This window comes from Saccostrea echinata, unplaced genomic scaffold (assembly GCF_033153115.1).
Source record: "Saccostrea echinata isolate AGI-Se365-2 ecotype Australia unplaced genomic scaffold, CSIRO_AGI_Sech_v1 ptg000028l, whole genome shotgun sequence".
NCBI lineage: Eukaryota > Metazoa > Mollusca > Bivalvia > Ostreida > Ostreidae > Saccostrea > Saccostrea echinata.
The window spans coordinates 6,072,262-6,095,140 of record NW_026889777.1 but is presented as its reverse complement, the minus strand read 5'-3'; the positions used below and the strand labels follow the sequence as shown (position 1 = coordinate 6,095,140).

The following is a 22,879-nucleotide window of genomic DNA, read 5'->3' as shown; positions in this document are numbered from 1 at the left end:
CAGTAGAATTACTATTATAATAGGGTCTTCCGTGAAGACGAACAACCTTAATTGCTACTGTGGAAAAAATACAATGTTCACTGAATAAGATGTAGAAGGATATATACAGAGCGATCTGATGTTTTCCATTTATTATTTTGTACAATGTACAATTGCAATGAAAGAAGTGTATTATTGTCATTAATTAAAAATGTTGGTTGCAATCCATGAAAATAATTAAGATTGACTCTATATGAGTGAAAAATTCTCGAACGGGACGTAAAACAACGCACAGTTAATCAATCAATTACATGTTACCGTCACAGTAGTCTAGTTTTAGGGCGATCGGGAAGCCCGGGTTCGATTCTCGTTCACCGCGCCGCGTCAAACCTAACCTAAGCATATGGAGTGACTATTCCTTCCTCAAGCGACTGGCATGAAAGTCACGGGATGAGACCTTAAAAAAACGTTGGCACGATAAAGAACCCTCTCTGCTCAATGGCCCTGAGTAGGTCTAGATTTGAAGCCCTTCACCGGCATATGGTGACGTCTCTATAATATTGAAAAATTCTCAAATGTGACGTAAAACAATATACAATCAATCAATCAATTATACATGTTAAAATTTCTTAATTATCCCCGGCTTTTGGATTGCTTAAACTTCTTTTAACGCATCCCTAATGATACATTGTGTATTTCCCAAAGAAAATGAAGAGTCAGTACATGTCATAGAATTCAAAATAATAACTTACAACAAGATCCTAGTTTATTGACATGTCACTCCAGAACAAGCATACATGTATATGAAAGATTTATTTCTATTTCATTGCACTACATGTCTGATATTTTAAACCTGTTGAAATCAGACCCACAGCAACAATTTTAAAAGGGGGGGGGGCAACTTCCAAAAATTAAAATTGATTGATTTGATATTTTTAGCTTTTACGACCCGTTCGACAATTTTTCACTCATATAGAGACGTCACCGTATACCGGTAAAGGACTTCAAATCTATACCTTTACTCAGGGCCATTGAGCAGTGAGGGAGGTTTCTTTATTGTGCCAACACCTACCGTGACACGGGGCCTCGGTTTTTAAGGTCTCATCCGAAGGACCCGCAACTTTCATTATCAAAGTGCCGAGCGCTTGGCGAAGGAACAATTACTTTCTTTTTTTTTATCGACTTCAGTCGCGGCCGTAACTCGAACACACGACATTCCGATCACGGAGCGAGCGCTCTACCGATTGAGCTACCGTGACGGCAGATAAGATTGATAAGCACAAAATAGTAAAATGCACAAACTCAAAAAATCCTAGTATTCGTAGTGGGTGGGTGGGAGTTCGATCCTTCTGTAACTTTTGCTTACATTTTTTCTCAGTTGCAGGAATTTGCCAACATAACAAAACCGGGGGGGGGGGGGGGATCAGCATCTAAATTCTAAATTAAATATATATTGAAACTACAGCAAAATAATATACTTGTGGGGAGTACAGAAAACCAAAAAAAAAAAAAACTATTTGCTTCCATATATTTAACACGTTTAAGATTTACTGAATAAATCATTCAGTCACAAATTGTAATACTAGTAGTTGTATTCGAATTGCATACGTACAGTGTACCCTTCAAACAAAATGAACATTAATAAAATACATGTATTCTTACCAATCATGCCAATGAAAATAATGGCTTTCTAAACCCTCTTTATTTCTGAATACAAACATGGAGATATTAATTGATTATATAGAAAATAAACTTTCCCGACAAGTCAGGTATCTAATTACTATGGATAATATCTGTACTTCCGTTGGACTCCAAATGCTCTAAAGTAACAACAAAAGAAAACTGTTCCCAGGATGCACCACACACTTATCAGGAAGCTGTCGCACATGGATAATCCGCTAGTCACTATGGCCGCCGTTTTGTTTTCCGGACAAGTGGTGTTTTTCTTGTAGGTGATACGGTTAATTCTTACGTAATAATGTTCGACTCCTGAACACCAGACGATACCAACAGCTGAGAGTGCGATGAAGGCCAGAGAAATTAAAGCTGTCAGCAAACTTAAAACGTAGTGGGCCACGAACTGTTAAAAAAGAAAGGTGACTATATTTAAAGTGTGAGATCATAATAATTCTTTTAATTAATAAGACAGAATTTTGAGCAATCATAAATAGGTCTCTCCACCCTTTGCAAAAAATGGCATTTTAATTCTCTACAATATCATATACATGTAACCACTAGGTAATATATTTTATATTATATATTATAGGAAATATTTTGCAATACATCTGAAAATGGCTGTTGTACACATTTAAAAAAAAATATCAAAGCCTGTCTTTCAAGGAAAATATACTCAGAGTGTGTGTATATATACATTTTATTACATTTTCAACAGTGAAATACTGTAATTTATTTATTGAATAAAAGTGATATCCTCTCACAGTGTGAAAGGATACCAAAATGATATTCTCTTACGGTGTGAAAGGATATTAAAGTAAGTAAAAAATAATTTCTGGCCTGTCATAAGATAGAGATAGTAACTATATATAACCATCTTGATAGAGCTAAAACTGCAAATTTCTTCCCAAATCTATTGCTAAAATCCATGCTATGTAATGTTTTCAATCTCACAACTGCTAAGTTATGACGTCTCAACCACTCAACTATGACGTCAAGCCTATGACACTGTGTTAAGAAAAGACAGAGGCAAAGGGAAAATCAAAGAAAATGTAATAAACAGAAAATTCAATGTTTTGTAGATGAATATGGAATTTATTTCACTCGTGAGACAGGAATTTTTTTTTTACATTTTCACTCGTGCTTCGCACTCGTGAAAATATAAAAAAAAAATCCTGTCCCACTCGTGAAATAAATTCCATATTCATCTACAAAACATTGAATATCCTCTATGTATTTTGAATGTCTCAATGTGCATTCTCTACAGAATTTTGTACAGAATTTTCGGTTGTAAGGAAACTTTTATGAGTCCATAAAAGACCTTGTATTATGTTCCTTATATAGCTATAAAGAAACCTGTCAATTTTTCAAAGTCCCAGTAATTTCCTTTAACTGAAATTCGCTGTGGTATGATAGGTAAACAGTCTATACATATGAAAACACTTTCCCTAGTCTTCAGAATATGTTTAGACTAATCACAAAAAACTATATATTCAAGGCCAGTGTTATTTTGGTAGCTGTTAAAAATCTTGAGACTACATGTAGTTAAATAGGCAATTAGTGAATATCAAAATTTCTCCTTTCACAGTTACAATTTACTTTCATGTCTTTAAAAAAGATTATTTAACAAAGTCACCTGCTGAGTATCATGGGTGTCTTCTGATAAGCAATACAGAATAGATGCCAGTTTATAATTTTTAAGGATAATAATTTTCAGTCTACATTGTGAGGAGAACAAAAAAAAAAAAAAGTTCAAAGGAATGCATGTGTTGCCTGCTTTGTAGCTTCATAAAAGATGTAAATAAATCTAAGAGTGGTCAACTATTCATTTACAACGAGCATGATAGTTCATGCATTTGCCTACAAATAAAAAAAAGCATCCAAGACTGGGTAAGAATCTAACAATCAACGAAAACCGTCAAATAAATAATGAAACTGAAATGATTAGAAATATTATTTATCATTTTATTAAAGAATAATTTTCAACAATCTTCCAAAAAAGTTTTCAGTCTATCTTTACTGCAATTGTCAGTCTACACGATCCGTAGTGGAATACTGATCCCGATGTATTTTCATAGTATTTAAATATAACTGAATATGGTATCATACACTTTCAAAGTACAGTATCATGAGCTCATAAACATGATTGTATAAATACTAATTATACGTATAAAAACCCTGCCTCTAACAGATTCAAAAGTCATAAGTTAAATTAAACTGCCCGGGGTATTTTTCACAAAGGTCAAAGGTCAAGTGGATTGTAACGCTGTCATTTTTCATAATTAATGACAGTGTACATGCTGAACATCACTCAGACTCACCTCTTAAATGTCAAAAATATGCTGTATTTCGGCACTATGAACTATTTTGAAAAATATGTCAAGGTCAAGGTCACAAGTCGGTGACAATAGTAATTTACAAAAGCCATAGTGCCAAGCAATATTTGTGCAAAATATCAAATCAATACCTCTTACAGTTCTCGAGAGATAAGGAGTGGCAGACGGACAGACAGACAAACGCCAGGTAAAGTGATCCCTAAGTGTCGCTCTGCTCTGCAGGCAACACAATAAGTATATCAAAGGTCAACAAAGTCGAACTGTCAAATAATTGAGTATTATTTTATAAAATTTCTTCCAACAAGCAATACAACAAGCAACACTTTGGAAATCGCCCTCAAATAAAAAGCAGGATTTGACTGACATGCACCACAAAAAAAGTTATAGACAGCTTTTGGGTCAACAGAACGAAATATATAACCCATTTACCCTAGTAATGTATTTGTCTATTTATCTAATATTTATGCTTTCTCTTTATAATTATTTACAAAACATTTGGCCTTGGCTCCAACATTCTCGTAACCCTGGTGTGCTCGTCCTGCTTGATACACTTGATATCCAAGTACGGCACAAATACTGATCTGAAAAAAGAAAGCTTGCTTTAGAAGTATGTGTGCCATTGCCATTGCAAATCAGTTTTGTCCATTAGAGTGGTTTCTTTTTTTATGTCGTCTGTGGAGGTCACTACGTCTGTCGCTCTCTCCGTCTGCATGTCTAGCTAGTATATAGTATCTGGGAGGTACTGGGACCAATGAATTGCGTCTACTGTTCGACTGCATGTTAACATCATATATATATATATATATATATATATATATATATATATATATATATATATATATATATATATATATATATATATATATATATATTGTTCTAAAATTAAAAGAAAATAAAATTAACCATTATTCCTGGAATAAGAGATCCACCTGCCAGATGCCACGGCCCATTATCTACTCCCACCACGATACTGGCGATTCCAACAGCTACTCCAACAAACGCCAAACCAGCAGACACAGCTGAATGTCTGAAGAATTTAGACAAGGAATCATTCCGCCGCTGTCGTAGTGCCTCTACGACAAAAGAAAAGAATGTATATTATGCATATGAATGATGTACAATATGTCACTTATAAATAAACAAATTTTGAATCTAACAATCGGTATGGAAACTGGATGTACTGTGAGCGAGCTCACAAAATAACACCCCTGCTGCATTCAAGTATTGTACATTTCACCTTGAACTTACCAAAAAGACCTTAGTTAATAAAACTTACACATCCTTTGGTCGTAAGTAATTAAATCTAGAACTTTTAGTGAAATAAGAACATGCAATTTTTCTCCATTAGAAAATTAGACTTGTCATGAAGTTCACACTTTTTATATAAGTGACCTTGAACTTCCCGGGATGACCTATGGTCAACGTCATGACTCACCCTCTTTTCATTAACAATCTCTGTACCAAACATGAGTTTCCAATAATTGTTCAGTACACAGCTATAGTCCTGATAAAGAACGTGATGGAATAACCTTAGGTCACTGTCATGCCACACCCTCGTATCATACGCATTTTTTTGTAACATATTAAAGCTTTCACTGATTCTCTATTGCAGAGTTATTAATAGCATGAACAAAAATTTTATACTTTTTCCTGCTAGTGTTAAGTTACAGAATAAGAACATCATCTGAAACGTGTTGACGTTGAAATGAAAATTAATATGAACACTAATTATACAATCTCGTCATTTACTGTATATAAAAGTTTATCTTCTTGCAGACGGATGGACAGACAACAATAACAATCCTAAAAAGATACAGATTAGTTCGTACATAATAATTAATTTTTCTTTCTATCGGCGTTTTACCTTTCCACTATAAACGTGAGCTATATCCAGTGTACGATGTTTTATCGATATTACCGGTCTACGTCGCTGTATATATACTTCTTAATTCATAGCAAACATTTACACATTGTTCCTCATTCTACTAACATTGTTAACTACATGTATTTCAACATCCCGATGTTGGATGACAGTCGACATCGTGTCAACAATGTACTCTCTTATACTGATTACATTGTCGATATAGTAATGTTGGACAATATCTTTGTTTATCTCATTGCAATTTTAAACAATATCGAGTGGAAATGTTATCAGTATTGTATTCTATTTTAGTGTTAACTAACATCCTTCACTTCGTCAAAATTGCAATGTTTGACGATACCGAGTCGACATTATATTGTGTCAACATTGCCTACTTTTTTCTTGTTGCCATGTTGGACGTTATCGAATCAACATCGTTTCAACGTTGCATTCTGTTTTCTTGTTTACATCTTTTTTTATATTGTCGATATTGGAATGTTGGACGATATTAAGTCGCCATCATGTTAACATTGTTTTCTTCTTTCTTAATTACATCTTTTACATCGCACTGTTTGACGACATCGTGTCAATATTGAATCCTTCTTCTTGCTTACATCGTAAATGCTCAAATGCAACTTACAAGACTATAGCATGTTGAGAGAGAGAGAGAGAGAGGCTACCAATAGAATCCTATCTATCCTTTATCGAATTGTGGGGGGAAAATATAAAAGAAATAGAGAATTTTAAAAATACAGTTCGACTGAGAACTCGCCTCTGCGCATTCAGTGTTTACATACCCAGGAATAAATCAGGTCACTTCTTATGCATGAGCAGTAAATTATTTAAACTCGATATCGTAATATTAGTACATATTTATGTTTAAATACAGATCTGTAGATTGTCAAAATGTGCATTTTCATGCATGCAAACCTCTATTTGCTCAAAAACGTAACGAAAATATGTAGACAGGTGCATTAAACACAGGTAAACATCACCAAGATTACTGTCACCTAGTCACATTCCAATGTTTTATCTAAACTGAATTGATTTTTCTTACCTTTTATCTCAGGTGACGTGACTGTATCCGACATCTGCATTTTCAGCACAAAGAATTAACTTTAACGAAGCCATTTACGTTATGTGTACTACATTGAAAGAATCGCCAACGCTCGAATGCCATTGTGTCTTCTCGGCATTCACTTCAACAGCTGTTCAAGGCCATTGACTTCAATAAGAAAAACAGGTTTTGGGGCGGATCTTAGAAACATGTTCGATTGTTAAACCAATATCTGTTATCTAAAACGGCACGAATTTCTAAATTTCTGTATGACGAGATCACAGTAGGAGATATATGTAATATGTTAAAATTGTTTATATTCTAATGAAAGACAAATTCTTTTTTAGGTGATTCCATACTCACACTTTTTATGGGTTAAAAGTTGAACAAATTACTATCCACTGAATAAAGCTTAAAATTATTAATAAGCACAAAAAAATGAATACGTCGATAGCCTTTCTAAGATGTCACCCACAGATAAACAGAAGTATCTGTTAGCATAATTTTTTTTTTCAATTTTGGTAAACAGCATTATCAATGTAACTTTAAAAATATTTATAAATTTTGTGTATTGGGTAAACCAATTCTGAATATTTAAAGTGCAGGATATACATTGGTAAGATTTATTGTCCTTCGCACATTTAAATAGAATAAAGAGTCGATTAATCACAAAGTAAATATTTTTTTTTCAAATTCTTTTATTAAACAACATTTTAATTATCTACGAGCTTTGATCCAAAGTAATGTCATACTGCTATAAAATTCTTTATAATCTAACCTTATCAACAAAACTTTATATATTAATGCCTCCATCTACTTTGACTTTTGCCTAAAAAAGAGAAGTTTCGATAAGGCCGGGTTTTTTTTTTTTTTTTTTTTTTTTGGGGGGGGGGGTGTTTTTTTTGGGGGGGGGGGTGTTTTTTTTTTTTTTTTTTTTTTTTTTTTTTTTTTTTTTTTTTTTGCCCGTTAAGAAACATCATGAAATTTTGTAGATAAATTGCTCATGTTCCTAAAAAATATGAAAAAAAATTATGTAACAGCATATGATTGGTTTATTTTATGATTAAATGATACAAACTAGTTAACAAATCCATGCCACGATATTACTTGTTTACATTTGTCTTAGAGAAGAGGTTTAATATAAATATAGCCAGTTGTATTAATTTAGAATTTCTTAATCTGTTTTCGGTACAATGCCTTAGTTAACCTAATAAATATGCTTTGAACACTGCGTGAAAATTGTAGGGCATTATGGACATACTTTCAAGAATAGTGGGGAATTACATCTGGCCTCAGGGTCATGGAAATTATTTCGACATGACAAATTTTCCTCGAAATTGAGTTTAAACAAGTCCAAAAAAAAAAAATTGTTTTGACAAAATTAAAAAGATTATAAAAATTATAGAGATGGCACCACCTGAGTACTTTCTGGCAAAGAAGATGGGCGAACAAAGCGAGCTAAATGCCTATAGTGCGACAAACATGAAGGTGAAAAATTTAATCTCAATTATAACAAAATTTTCTTTGATATTTAATCTAATGTTAAAGTATACTTCATTTAGAATCCCCACAATCTGCAAAAATCTCACAAAGTTTGAAATTATTTTCTTGTGGAATAGCATACACACTGTAAAGAAAGCGAAAGGATCATTTTCTTAATTTGTTCATCCATCTCCTTTTAAGTTCAGTTCACAAATAATACACATAAAGTTTTATTTAAGTCTTTCATTCTTTAAGTATTTCATGATCCTGTGCCCTGGCTTCGGGGCCATTACAGTTACTTTGGCTTACTTTTGAACTCAATCTAATTAAAATTAAACCTTTGATCCGCTCCAACTAGATCGCTACGATTTGTGTAGCGATTTACGTGGAGCGGATCAAAGATCTAATTTTAATTAGATTGTTTTGAACTCGATCTCACTTTTTCATAATAAACTCACTGTGTAAAAGTGAGACTGGGATCAAAAAGTGAACTCATTTAAGTTATTGCCCCGGAGCATGATATCTGGAACCGGAACATTATTATTACTTTTATCCTATTGGTAAGGCAGTAAGTACATGTACAATGTCACCCCACTAAGCAGCTAGGCCTGAATGTATCCTCGTTAACCGGTGCTGTCTTTATCACTGTACTGTGCCTTTCTATTTGGATATATGAGTGGTTTTTTTGTTCGTTTGCATAATAAATTTGAAAATCATAGGCATTCACATGAATAGAATCTACTTTTCATTTACTTAGTGCAGACAACACATGTAAGATATCTATTGTTGTGATAGGGAGGACAAGCTAGAGAGCCACACATAGCTTTAACTGGATAAAATAGTTTTCCGTCATGGTCATCCTGCCCTGCTGTCAAAGTCTCCGGATGCTCATCGAGACATATATACTGGCTTGCCGCTTTATGTGAGTATGCTCCAGCGACAAGGTCTCCGTGATACTGCATGCTCCAGCCGTCGTAGCAGGAAGATTTGCCAGGAATCATCAGAGCGGTAGATTCTACCATGCTTCGGCAAACTGCACATGGGACATCGTTGCCACTCGCCTGGCCAAATTCACCTGAGTCGTATTCCGAGCCGTACATTAAGGCATCACTTGAAGAAAATTTTGTTGTAAGGTCGGGGTCACGAGGGAGGCAGACATATTCAGCTGCCGCTTCAGTGTGGTAATACCAGGAACCGCCAGCGAAGCCTTGAATGGAGAGGGGGATAATATGAATATAAGAAAGTGTTATTTATAAAATAGAGTACACCTTTATTCGTATATACATATACCGTTGTACAATGAATACTGTACAAGTATTTAGCCACATGTCTGATGAAAATGAATGTACATGTATTTGCTTAAAAATTCCTCCATGATACATTGGCACACATTTTCGCAGTGACTGAAGATATAATAAAGATAAATTTGGGGATCACAATATCCCAAATGATATATCAAAGAAAAAGAACATTTACGAAAAGGTACAATGTATGGGCAAAGTTTTTTACCTGAGTAAACAAGCTCAGTATTATTTCCTGGACATTCTTTTCGTCCCCATCGAACAAATATTCCGCCAGCTGTAACAAGGAAATAAAAAATATAAAATTGCATATTTTAATCATTAATTAATTTCGTTGCTCTGATGGTCAATACCAAGACACCATATAGGATGACTTTACATTTTTCTTTTCGACCTCCACTACATGTACTTATGAAATAACACACCACTCTAACCTATATATAGTGTTTATGTCACCAAACTGATTCGGTACGCAAGTGCAAGTCCAAGGTATGTCTAATTTTAAAACGAAGTTAGGCAACTGACAAATAAGTTGATGTTAAAGGACTTTCATCAATCACGTTATTGTCAATATTTTTCAGACTCTCTGGTTGTTCGGATGACTTTGTTTGCAAAAAAAACAACAAAACAAAAAAAAACAACAAAACAAAACAAAAAAACCTGCCTTTACTACTGGCATTAGATCGTATTTTTACTGATATGTTTCATACTATTTGTTAATCCATTGTTTTTATACTTGTTTTGACTAAGCATTACTCCGTTTACGACAGGGAATGGTTTCTTCTCTTTGGCCCCTGATTCCACCTCTTGTGTTTCCAAGGTCCACATTTTTGCCTTGTTAACGATTCGTATTGATTACACAATTTATAAAATTGATCACAGTTCGTTATCGTCTCCTTTTTCATCATGGTATTAAAATGTTCATTGGACGTCTAACTACTAGTATTTATATGTGTACATTCAAACCATTCGTTTTGGTCAGCAAAGTGTTGTACTTTGTCGTCAGATCAGTATATTTCGCCATCGTGTCCTGGACTTTTCTCTCCAAAGCTTGAATCTGAGAGTGTATCAAGTCCGGATCGTTAAGTAAAATCCTTTTTTCCATATTTGCCTGCAATGGTGTAAAAGTGAGAAATAAGCACATTAATGTAGTTCCAAACATTGTCTCTTGTTGAGAGCAGCTTTACACAGTGTGTGGCAGTATTTTTATCTAATAGTGCATAACGTGACACATTTTATCAATATTTCAACAGAAGTGATCGTAAGTATTCCTTCAAGGGGACAATTTCATTACTGTTGAAGTATAAAAGTCTGGCCATCATAATACAATTAATGAATTGTTTTATACGCTATCACACTGTATTCCTCATGTTTTCCGCCCGTCTCATGCAGTAAACAATAAATTTGCAAAAGTTTACAAATATACTGAAACGCAAAAGAAACGCAACATCCTAATTTATGGGGAAATATTATATATAGGATAAAATTTTGTATCTTAAAAGTAAGGACATCTTCAACTTTGTAAATATCGGTAATTTAACGGTTGAATGATTTTCATACCATTACCGGAAGTTAAGTTTGAGTCCGCTTAACAGAAATCAAAAATTGCATGTTTAACAAAACATTTGGCAATAATATGGGGTTTTAAGGATTTGTATCTGTTCATCATAAGTAATGCAGCAATGTTTCGAAAAATAAATTCTTCTTTCTTTTCCGTAAGCGATGCCAAGGCTTCCTAAAAATGACTTAAGTGCGCATTTCTATTGCTTTAGCTGGAAAATCTCAAATAAAGGTGATGGAGAGTTGCAGATGCAATTATACACCACATCACGCCTCAACAGGCTCTTACGTATCACTAGCATAAATGACAGTCCATGGACCGGAAGTCCAAGGGTTACTTCACTGCGCTTGGCTAGAGAAAATTCGACCTCATCATCTGAAAAACAGGCATTTAAAAATGGCAAAGAATATTTCTTCCGCTCACATCTCGAGATTGATGAATCTATTGCATCGTAGAAATCAAGCTGCAACTGTTGCACATGGCAGTCTTGCACGCTGTAATTGAATGGCGAGGGTTGGGGTGTTTTAACATTTATGTGTTACTTTCTGAAGTTAAAAGATAATCATTTAACATTTTTATCAAATCTTTGATGTTTTTAAATCGAGTTTTACATTACTGTATTTATTTTTGAAAATCATTAGATAAAAAATTCAAATATTTGTGGATTAATGCTTGTTGTGTGTTTTTTTTTTTTTTTTTTGCGTTTCAGTATATTAATATTAGATTCTAACTGTAGTATTGTTTTCTATACCCCTTTTCTAAAAGTGAATATTCTCTTGAATGCTTCAGGTACACGAATGTGCTATTTAGAAAATAACGTTAACAGGATTTATATTTCTTATCATTCTTATATACATGTACTACAGGTAGCATGTGATACCATAAGCATACTTGTTTCAATGCTCTTTACTTAAAGACTTGAACTATATTACTTCAATTTTGTTTTGCTATTGAATGCAACAGGTAATAAAGTTAAGTCTTATAAACAAAGTTTCAACTTATTATAATTTGCCTTGTTTATATCCACTCAAAACTAATTGTAAATAAAAGTTAAAGAACGTCAAAGAATGCAAAAGAGTTAGTAATTTGTATAATTGTATAAAATTTAATATACATGTACATGTATGTCATTTTTATAAATTATCGAATGACATTTAATTATAAGAATTAGATATGAATTCTTATATGCATGTGTTTGTCTATCTGTATCAACATCAACATGATCTTAAACATCTGACATAAATGTACCTAAGAAAATATTTTATTACTTGGTTGGAATGAAACTCAGGGTCACCTTCCTAAAATTGTATAAATGCCAGTTATACAAAAAGGTGAAACAGCTGCTTATCTGTCCGTCTGTTTGATAAATGATCTTTAAAGAAATTGTCAAAATGTTATTCCTGGAATACAGAATTATGTCAATCATTTTGGCAAGTCGCATTGCTGTACTTTATGAATTATAATACATGTATTTACTATGCTAAGTCTTGGGGCTTTTAAAGAAACACTTACTCACCATCTGAGTATCAAATCTTTATTCTCAATGTCTTCCACATCGAGTGATGATTTATAAAAAAAAATCCAATTAGTCAGAAAAAAAACAAGTTAACTCCACCCGCAATGTCTCTGACTGACTGTGAACAGCCGGAATGTACATTGTTGTCAGTCGACTTCGCGAAAGGCTGTGTGTATATTTGTTATTGAGGAACAGTAGGAAGTTAAGGGTATTTTAGGGATTGAGTAAATATTATTAGAAGACCAGTAGATGTTTAATAAAGATATTCAATTGCCAAGAAGAAGTTTTGATTTGGAAATACATTGCAGGTTTTATGACCTGTTTATATTGATGATAGATTGTTTTACACATGTATTTGATGAGTTTTACCACATTTCTTTAATTGATGTATATTCCATTCAATTTTGGTGGATAATTATAAATATGTATTTTTAATTTCAACTCGTTTTTTAAGCTGGTTCATAAAATCACACAATAAATCACGAATTATCAATTTACAATAATTACTTCCATTCATGTATCAACTCGAAATACATTTTACCCCCAATGAACTTGAAATAAAAGATACTACAGAGTCTGACACATCTGTTTTATATTTGGATATTTTACTAGAATAAGACGTTAACGGTAACCTAACAACAAAAATTCATGATAAATGTGAAGAATTCAACATTTTCTATCGTCATCTTCCCTTATGTAGTAATATACCTTTATCGTTAGCATATGGAGTTTGATTTGATAGGCAAGAACATGCACAATTTCTAAAACAAGGCAAGCTATTGACAAACAAGTTGATGTAACAAGAATATCAACAGTCTCGTTTAAAATCATCATTTTGCAAGTTCTATGGTACATACAATGACCTTGTCAGCAAATACAATCTGTCATTAAGTCGAGTGCAGACTGACGTTTTTCATACTATTTGTTAGGCCATTATTTACACATTGAATTGTCTATGAATTTTTCTGTTTTCCCGATCATTACAAGGAGCACACGGCGAGTGTGACCAGTCGGCAGGGGATGCTTATTCCACCATAGCACCTGATCCCACCTCTGATGTTTTTAGAGGTCCGTGTTTGCTCTGCTCCCGATTGATTTTGTTTCAATGGACTTTTGAGCTTGATTACTGTTCGTTATCTTCGTATTTCATCAAATTGAATAAATATTAATTTTTGCACACAACACAGCTAAATTAGACATGCCTTGTAAAATCACTCAACTTTAATATCCTGTATTTATTTCTTAGACTTTCTTACTGATTTAATTATTGAACATTATTTTGTGCACACAACACAAGTTAAATATGCGTTGTTCTCATAAGGAGGACAGAGATCCACAGATGGCATAAACAGGATAAAAAACTTTTCCATCTTGGTCTGCTCCCCCTGCAACAAGGGCTTCGGGATGTTCATCAAGACAAATATACTCTGTTGCTGATTTATGGTCATGGTTTCCGGAGACGAGATACCCGTGGTACTGCATCGTCCATCCGCTGTAGCAGCTGTTCTTCCCAGGTATCATTAGAACACTGGATTCCACTGTGCTTCTGCAAACAGCACAAGGAACATCGTCACCATTGTGGAGACCAAAGAATGGCCCTGTCGTGTCGTACTCAGATCCAAACATCCTTGCATGAAATGTTGAGAATTTCCTTGTTTATTTTGGATCACGTGGGAGACAAACAAACTCTGAAGCACCACCGTCGTCATTGAACCAGGAGCCACCGGCAAACCCTTGAACACATACAGAATTATAAAGTACAATTGTTCTGAAAGGCATCTTGTGACTGACGTGAAGCAAAACTTCCATAGATTTTAAAAATCATCACTTACAGCATCAAATAAAGTTTTCACATGGATCTAAAAATAAATAATTCATGCAAGTTTGACAGGTCATGGTAGCGTAGTTGTATATTGGGCGTTCGCTTTCTAATTGGGAGGTCCCGTTTTCGATTCTAATCCCCGATGCCGAGTCAAACCTTAGACGCTTAACAAAGGTAGCGATTGTTCTTTCGCCAAGCGCCGGCACTGTAGAAGAGAAAGTCTTTCGGATGTGACCTTAAAAACCGAGGTTCCGCGTCGGGGGAGGCATAGGCATTGCATGATAAAGATACCTCATGTAATAACCGTATGCGACCTTCATTTGTCAAAATGAGTGGCATTCATCTAAAGTAGGTGATGTCTCTCTATGAGTGAAAAATTCTCCATTGGGACGTTAAACAACAAGCAATCAATCAATTCATGCAAGTTTGAGATTTATTGATTAATTCGAAGAGAAAGTCTTCTACATATCCTGAAAGTATTGTTCAGATACATGCAGCATCCAAAGAAAATCTAGATATATTTTTAATGTAATTAACTGTCAGTAGAAACTATTATATATATTACTAAAATTATTCCATCAGCAGTCGGTGGTAACAATTCAATTCCACGCGCTTGCGCGGGGTTTCATCTAGTGCATATAAATGCGAAAAATGATACGCGAAACTTGTGAAAAAAGTACTAGTGTAGCCGTAAATCGAAGTTTTTTTTTCCAGAGGAGTGGATGTCGACTCGATATATCCCAGTGAGCTTGAAATAAAAGATACCTGACACATCTGTTTCATATCTGGATATTTTACTAGAAAAGAGAGACATTAATGGTAACCTAACAACAAAGCTCTATGACAAACGTGATGACTTCAATTTTTTGATCGTCAACTTCCCTTACTTATGTAGCAATATACCCTTATCATCTGCATAATTATGGGGTTTTTTGTCTCCCAGTTGATTCGATACGCAAGAGCATGCTCTACGTATGAACAATGTCTAAAACGAGGCAAGCTATTGAAAAATAAGTTGATGAAACAAGGATGTCAACAGTCTCGTTTGAAATCATCATTTTGCATGTTTTATGGTCGATACAATGACCATGTCAGCAAGTTTTACCTATCGTTAAGTCAAATGCTGACTGAAAGTTTTCATACTAATTGTTAGGCCATTATTTACACATTGAATTGTCTACAGATTTTTCCGGGTTTTTTTTTTCTTTCCCGATACATGACAAGAATCACATGGCAGGTGTGAGCGATTGGCAGGGGATGCTCACTCATCCATGGCACCTGATCCTACCTCTGATGTTTTTGGAGGTCGGTGTTTGCTCTGCTCCATATTTGTATTGTTTTAAGGTCGTCTAATGCAATCGCAAATTAAACGCATTTAATTGATTTCCGAAAAACACAGGGGGTAGGTCTTCTTGACACTTTCCCCCGATTGCCGCGAGTATAAAAGAGGGGCGCACGTGGCGAATTCCTCCTCTTACTCAATAGCTACTCCAGCGTTCTGCACTTGTAATAACTGTTGAATTACTTAAAACCTCCTCGAACGGTTACATCAAACAACCTTAACCATGCCACCCATAAGATCCAAGAAATCCCAGTCCAGTGCCAATTCTACCAGGGCACGTAATAGGAACAGAGAGGCCAGACAGCAGAAGGGCAGAGGGGGGAGAAGAAATTTAGCTGTTGTCCGCCAAGCCCAGACTGACACCATGACAGATTCCCAGGCCAGGGAGGAAGTTATTTCAGCCTCCATGGGAATGGCCGAGGAGCCTGAACATGAGCTGCTCGTTAATAAGGGTAGGCAGTTAGATTTCACTAGTTCTTGGCCTGCCCCGGAGGAAGCTGCCGTGACATCGGCAGATAATTTCGGGACGATGCCAAACATGGAGGTTTGCGCTGGGGACGATATAGGTGCCCATGTGCCACTTTCCTTAAAACAAAAAATTTGGGCTGGGAATTATATCAATTTAGCCCTGTTGACAAAGGGCAGTGCAGAACTGCAGCAGTTTGCTGCTGGGAGTAATTTTGTATTAAATGAAAAGGTTGAGCTTGAGGCTAAGCCTAAAGTCTTAAACGAAAAAAATTACAACCATCGATAGATGGACGGATGCATTTCTTAAATTTTTGCATATTTACGTTCAAAGACATCCAGGGAGGGCAGCCGAATTGGTGCAGTATATGTTTGTTATTCGCGATGCGGCGAGGAAATTTCTTGGCATGGGCTGGAGAAATTATGACGAGCAATTTAGAGTGCGTCAAGCAATTTCTTACCGAAATTGGTCAAAATTGAATTCGGATTTATGGTTAAGCTTGATCGCTGTCCCGCCCAGGCCAGAATCTAGCCTCGATGCAGCGCACGCGCCAACCCAAACTGGTGTCTGCTTTAGTTACAATAGGGATCGTTGCAACACAGCCAATGGCAGATATGCGCATTTGTGTTCTATTTGTAAGGGAAAGTATCCGAAACCTAGTTGTTCTAAAAATGACACTTTTCGTATCTCAAAGGCTTCAAACAGCACTGCTGCAACCAATAAAACTCAGAAACTTTAAATTAGCAAACTCCCCTATAAACAGTTCAGCTTTAAAAAAAATCCTTTACAAATTATCCGAATTTGGAAATAGCTTAAGAACTCATGATGGTTTTCAATTTGGTTTTCGATTGCATTATAATGGTCCTCGGGAAAAAACAGAGGCACTAATTTGCCCTCATTTTATAAACATGCAGATGTTGCTAGAGATAATATCAAAGAAGAAATTGCTAAAGGACGGATGGCCGGTCCATTTAAATCGCGGCCTATGTCAAATTTGCGGGTTTCGCCACTGGGAGTAGTGCCCAAGAAAGCGGAAGGGGAATTCAGGGTAATTCACCACCTCTCCTACCCTACCCATAACTCTGTCAATGACTTTATTGACGAAGCACTTTGTTCTGTCAATTACACAAAATTTGACGAGGCCATTAGCATGGTTCAACGTCTAGGGCGCGGATCGTTCCTAGCCAAATCGGATATCAAAAGTGCTTTTAGATTAATGCAAATTTGGCCTGGTGATTTTGAGCTTCTGGGTTTCAAATTCGATGGCTGTTATTATTTTGACAAATGCTTACCCTTTGGGTGTTCGATATCCTGTTCTACATTTGAGAAATTTTCTTCATTTTTTGGAGTGGCTATATAGTGCGCGAGCGCGCCACCTCTAGAGAAGTCTTACATTATTTAGACGATTTCTTGTTCGGTGGTCATGCGGCAGACGAGTGTCAAATGAACGTGGATACCTTCATACATGTGTGCAAAGAATTAGGGGTTCCAATAGCATGGGAAAAAAGCGAGGGTCGACAACAAGTTATTACTTTTCTTGGGCTAGAAATTGATATCCAAAAAATGCAGGTCAGGTTACCGGAAGAAAAAGTTTACGAAATTAGCATGATTATTGAAGGCATATTGAAGAAATCGAAAACCAACTTGAAATCCATTCAATCTTTGATAGGATATTTAAATTTTGCCTGCAGAGCAATTCCTCTTGCACTTTCTGCAGGCGGCTGTCAAATGCAACGCGTGGGTTATCTCAACCCTATTATCATTTAAGAACAACAAAAGAGATAAAAGCGGATTTGCTTGTATGGCTGGAATTTTTTGACAAATTTAATGGTTTTGTGGTATTTCAAGAAAAGTTTTGGGTGTCTAATATAGATTTAGAACTTTTTACAGATAGCTCGGCGCGTCGAGGAAAAGGCCTGGGAATTTATTTTAGCGGTGCATGGACTTACGGCGTATGGCCAGAGTTTTGGTTCAATAAGGGCTATACAAATGATATCACTGTGTTAGAATTTTTTCCCTTGCTTGTTTCAGTATTTTCATGGGGGAAAAGCTGCGCAACAAAAAAAGTTTTATTTAGATCTGATAATCAATCAGTTGTACATACTGTAAATTCGATGACATGAAAATCAGATTTAGTAATGATTTTGTTACGCAAATTCGTTCTAAAATGCTTGCAGTTGAACATTTCGTTTAAAGCACAGCACGTCTTGAGTGTTCAGAACTCACTGACGGACAGTTTGTCACGTTTACAATTTCAGCGATTTCACAAGTTTGCTCCGGACGCAGACAGTCAGCCGCCACCATTTCCAACGGCACTATGGACTATTTTCGAGACGAAATCACTCGATTATTAGATGCAAGCATTTCAGCAAACACCAGGGCTGTATACTTACAAGCTTTAAAGAATTTTAAAGATTTCAGAATACTGACAAAACTAAGTGATAAATGGCCAGTCCCGTCAAACCATATTCTGCTATATATAGCATATCATTCGAGCAAGGGCTCAGCAGCTTCAGCAGTTTCATCTTATATTTCGGGTATTAGCTATGTGCCCAAACTGAGACAATGGACCGATCCTGCTGATTTATTTATAGTTAGAAAGTCGTTAGAAGGGCTGCGAAGATTAAATAGAACAAAAGACCACAGAGCACCTATTTCGGAAGTGCTTCTCGCTAAAATCTATGGCACTCTACAGCAGGTGTGTTATTCGGAATATGAAACATTTTTGTTTAGATCAGTTTTTACCTTGGCTTTTTACGGCCTATTTAGGGCGGGGGAATTAGTATATACCTCGGAGCATTGCGTCCATGTACCATTAACTATTAAGGATATAAAATTTTGCACGTCCAAAAGCGTCCCTTGTGTCTCTATCTCTGTATGGCCTTAGTACAACTCAGTAGAAAGGAAGGATAATCAGGTGCATGTCAAATTTTGTTCCAGCACTGCTGATCCTTTTTTTTAACTTTCAAAAGGTTTTTGAGCTTGAATACTGTTGGTTATCTCCATATTTCATATGTAGCCTTTGATTATTTTTTTTTTCCACAAACAAGGAACTAACGTATTCATAAACAAAAGATTGGTGTTTAAGAACGAAGGAAGAAATAATTCATTAAAATTTCCAAAAGTCAAGCACCTTTTTTTTGCCGAGTGCGCAGATGAAGTCCATACATGCCGAAGCCTCTGGATTAAAGGGAAAATCGCTTTCTCGATTTATTTGTACTTTAAAGTATCGTATTTTTTATACCTGAATACACAAGTTCGGTCTGGTTATCAGGACAATCTTCTCTCCCCCAACGTACAAACATTCCACCTAGGTTAGAATATTAGTATATAATTAGTAATGTAAATATCGAATTCAATTGATACATGTATTTCTCTGAGTAACTTTTTTATAATAAATATTTTATAAAAGATAAATTATGCAGTTACTTACTGATTCGATTTTATTTATCAATATAATTATGCATCCTCACTGATTCCAAAGAAAATATAACGATTATTAAGAAGAACCCACTAATTCAGTTTTCTAGATTTAATATTTAGCAACGAAATATTCCAACCAAAACTTTAACATTTATTTATTATTATAATGTATTATATTTACACCACACACCCACCCACCCACACACACACACACAGAGAGAGAGAGAGGGGGAGAGAGAGAGAGAGACTCACCACTGGTTTTCACGGATTTGTCACTACACTTCAAGGCAAGGTCATTGTATTAATTGAACAACTCAGTATTTTTCGCAGAGAGGTCTGCAAACTTGCCAGATAATTCGGAATATTTAGCAAGAACATCCTGGTATTTGCTGTCCAAAGCCTGCAACTGGCTATGAACGAAGTCTGGATCACCCAGCAAAATTCTTTTTTCTCCAAATGCTAGTGAACATTGAAGAAAAACCACCAAAATGGTCAATACAACTTCCATTGATATATCAATACAACTCAGAATGAAGATGTACATACATGTATGTGCCTCTAAGATTAGAGGTCACTCCATGCACGTTTGTGTGAATATCGACAATATTACAGAGATCGTAATAGATAAGAGGCCACTCTTATAATACTACTTAACTGAATAAAGCTTCCTATGACTAATTAATTGTTGATTTAAAAAAATCACTGGATAAACAGATGTGGACGATACCTTGAACGCTATTATACAGTACCGACCAGACACAACCTAACAGAAAGCGAACCCAAAGCGCACCCCGGGTTCGCTGCCTGGGTTCGCTTCGGGTTCGCTTCGGGTTCGCTATAGCGGACCCCGAGCGAACCCGGAGCGCACCCCGAGCGAACCCGCAGCGGACCCAGAGCGAACGCCGAAAGCGAACCCCAAATTCAGTAGCGAACCCAGCAAGCGAACGCGCGTTCGGTGTTGCGTAACTGATCTGTCAATCAGGATTAGCGATAAGACGTGTTAACCAACCAGCGCGTTGACCGATCAGCATGCCAGTTTGTCATTCGATGTAAATAAAACATTCTACAAGCAAAGCGTGTTTATGTCCAGTGTGAAATTATTATTAACACGATTAAAAAAATATTTATATTTATAAATTAATATCTAGGTAGCATGTTATATTTACACATTTATATTCTTTATTTTTAAAATCCATCTATTTATATTGCGTAAATTTATCAGACAAAAAGTTCTTTAATGTATAAAAGAATATAATGGTTATCACAATTGTTACTAAAAAATAAAAAAAGAAAAAAAAGTATTTTGACAAATTATAACATTTCATTATCTCAAGATACTGTACAAGAGTATGTATATGTACGTGCTTTCATTCAATTATTTTATTTTTATAATTCTAATTTACATTTTTGTTTAAATCCAGATCAACATCAAAATTATTAATCTTCTTAATTGAAAAAAAGTAAAAAAAAAGAAATAAACAAATACATAAAAAAAAAAGAATAAAGAACAGCATAAATGTACATGTACAGTATGTCCAATCGTAAACTGCTATGGTACTATTTTGATTTATCTTTTACAAAAAAATAATGTAAAGCTTGATTTACCTTGTTTTTTTATTATTATTATTATTATTATTATTAACTGAGATAAAAAGGAGAAAAAAAACAACGCGCGATTTACATGTACATTATTGAACGAACTAATTATCGGTAGTAAATAAACAATATAATAAGTCGTACAGTATTGTATTCTTTTAAATAGCGCAACTTTAAATGATTAAGCGTATAGTTAAGATGTTTAGCGATTTTTTTTCTCTGATGATGGGTCACGTTAACTGCTTATTGTGGTCATGATATTTTTATATCAATACATCAGAAATGTACATTTTTACAAAAAAAATTATTAATTCCCAATACTTACATAAATAATTAGTCGACAAATGTACACGACATGATTGTCGGGGTTACTTTTTATCCCTGATACTTATTATTATAATTTTAATTTCTGCAGATGAATGAATTAAAAAAAAATGCTGATTTTTGAATTCATAAATGGAAAGATGAATATAAGTATTCATTCATTATTTAGGCCACTTTTTAAAAAATGTTTACCCCCATACTGCATATTATAAAATTCAATAGAATCAAAACTCACAGTCAACCTATATCATATGATAGAACATGCTGCATTCGATCATAAATTACATTTTTACGTATCAAAAAGATTAAAAACATTTTAAGTCGGAGAATTACATTAATAATTATTTGTAATCTAAAATACCTATTAAATCTTATTTACAGGTAGTTTCAAAAATATTTTTTTTTATAGTTTTTTTTCCCAGTTTTCCAAAGTCGATTAATTGCAGCAGTAAATATTTTTAATCTAAAATATCTATTAATAAGTTTTTTTTTTTTTTTTTTTTTTTTTTGTTTTTTTTTTTTTTTTTTTTTTTTTTTTAAATATCCACTCCTAAATATTTTAAACTATTTTGTGTAAAACGTGATCGTTCGTGTATGTTGTCAACAATAACATTGCAGCCACTGCACCTGCACATGTATCGATCGCCACAAAAACAACAATGATCGATTTCACTGCTGTATTTGGAATAAACAAGGGGCGGAGCTTACTGGCGGCAAGATTGAAGCGGGGTCCGCTTCGCGCATGAGTGCGTAAAGCGAACCCAGAAAGCGAACGCCGGGTTCGCTCTAGCGGACCCAGAGCTGACCCCGAGCGAACGCAGAGCGAACCCGAGGCGAACCCAGAGCGCACCCAAAATTTCTGAAAGCGGACCCGTAGCGGACCCCGAGCGAACCCAGAAAGCGAACCCGGGGTGCGCTTTGGGTTCGCTCTGGTGTTAGGTTGTGTCCGGTCGGTACTGTATATGATTGGCATTCTTTCTTAAGGCATTTTTAAATAAGCAAAGAACCTCGAAAAGTTGTAAGGACAAGGTATGGTAACGGCCGAATCTGGCCCCTTATTTGATGTAAAAATCAGAACACAGTTAAAATTGTGATAGTTTTAAATATGCTTGTTTTAAAACCAGCACTAATTTTGATTC

At 35.1% G+C, this 22,879-nt stretch overlaps 3 protein-coding genes across 3 annotated transcripts in view; all 3 read right to left on the bottom strand.

The window, feature by feature from the left end:
• The window catches only part of LOC133193947 (amino acid transporter heavy chain SLC3A1-like), a 168,895-nt gene that overhangs the window by 114,661 nt on the left and 31,355 nt on the right, over positions 1-22,879 (bottom strand). The gene's annotated exons all lie outside the window — the stretch shown is intronic.
• On the bottom strand, positions 1,495-7,018 carry LOC133193674 (uncharacterized). Its single transcript, XM_061329626.1, has 4 exons — positions 6,908-7,018; positions 4,893-5,062; positions 4,478-4,570; positions 1,495-2,059 (listed from the first exon to the last, which is right to left on the bottom strand). The coding sequence occupies exons 1-4, from the start codon at positions 6,945-6,947 to the stop codon at positions 1,760-1,762; spliced, it is 603 nt and encodes a 200-aa protein (XP_061185610.1). The 5' UTR covers positions 6,948-7,018; the 3' UTR covers positions 1,495-1,759.
• Positions 9,135-14,393, bottom strand: LOC133193854 (uncharacterized). The gene is made up of 4 exons (XM_061329776.1): positions 14,130-14,393; positions 10,657-10,801; positions 9,899-9,967; positions 9,135-9,596 (listed from the first exon to the last, which is right to left on the bottom strand). Exons 1-4 carry the CDS (start codon positions 14,391-14,393, stop codon positions 9,139-9,141), a joined length of 936 nt encoding a protein of 311 aa, XP_061185760.1. The 3' UTR covers positions 9,135-9,138.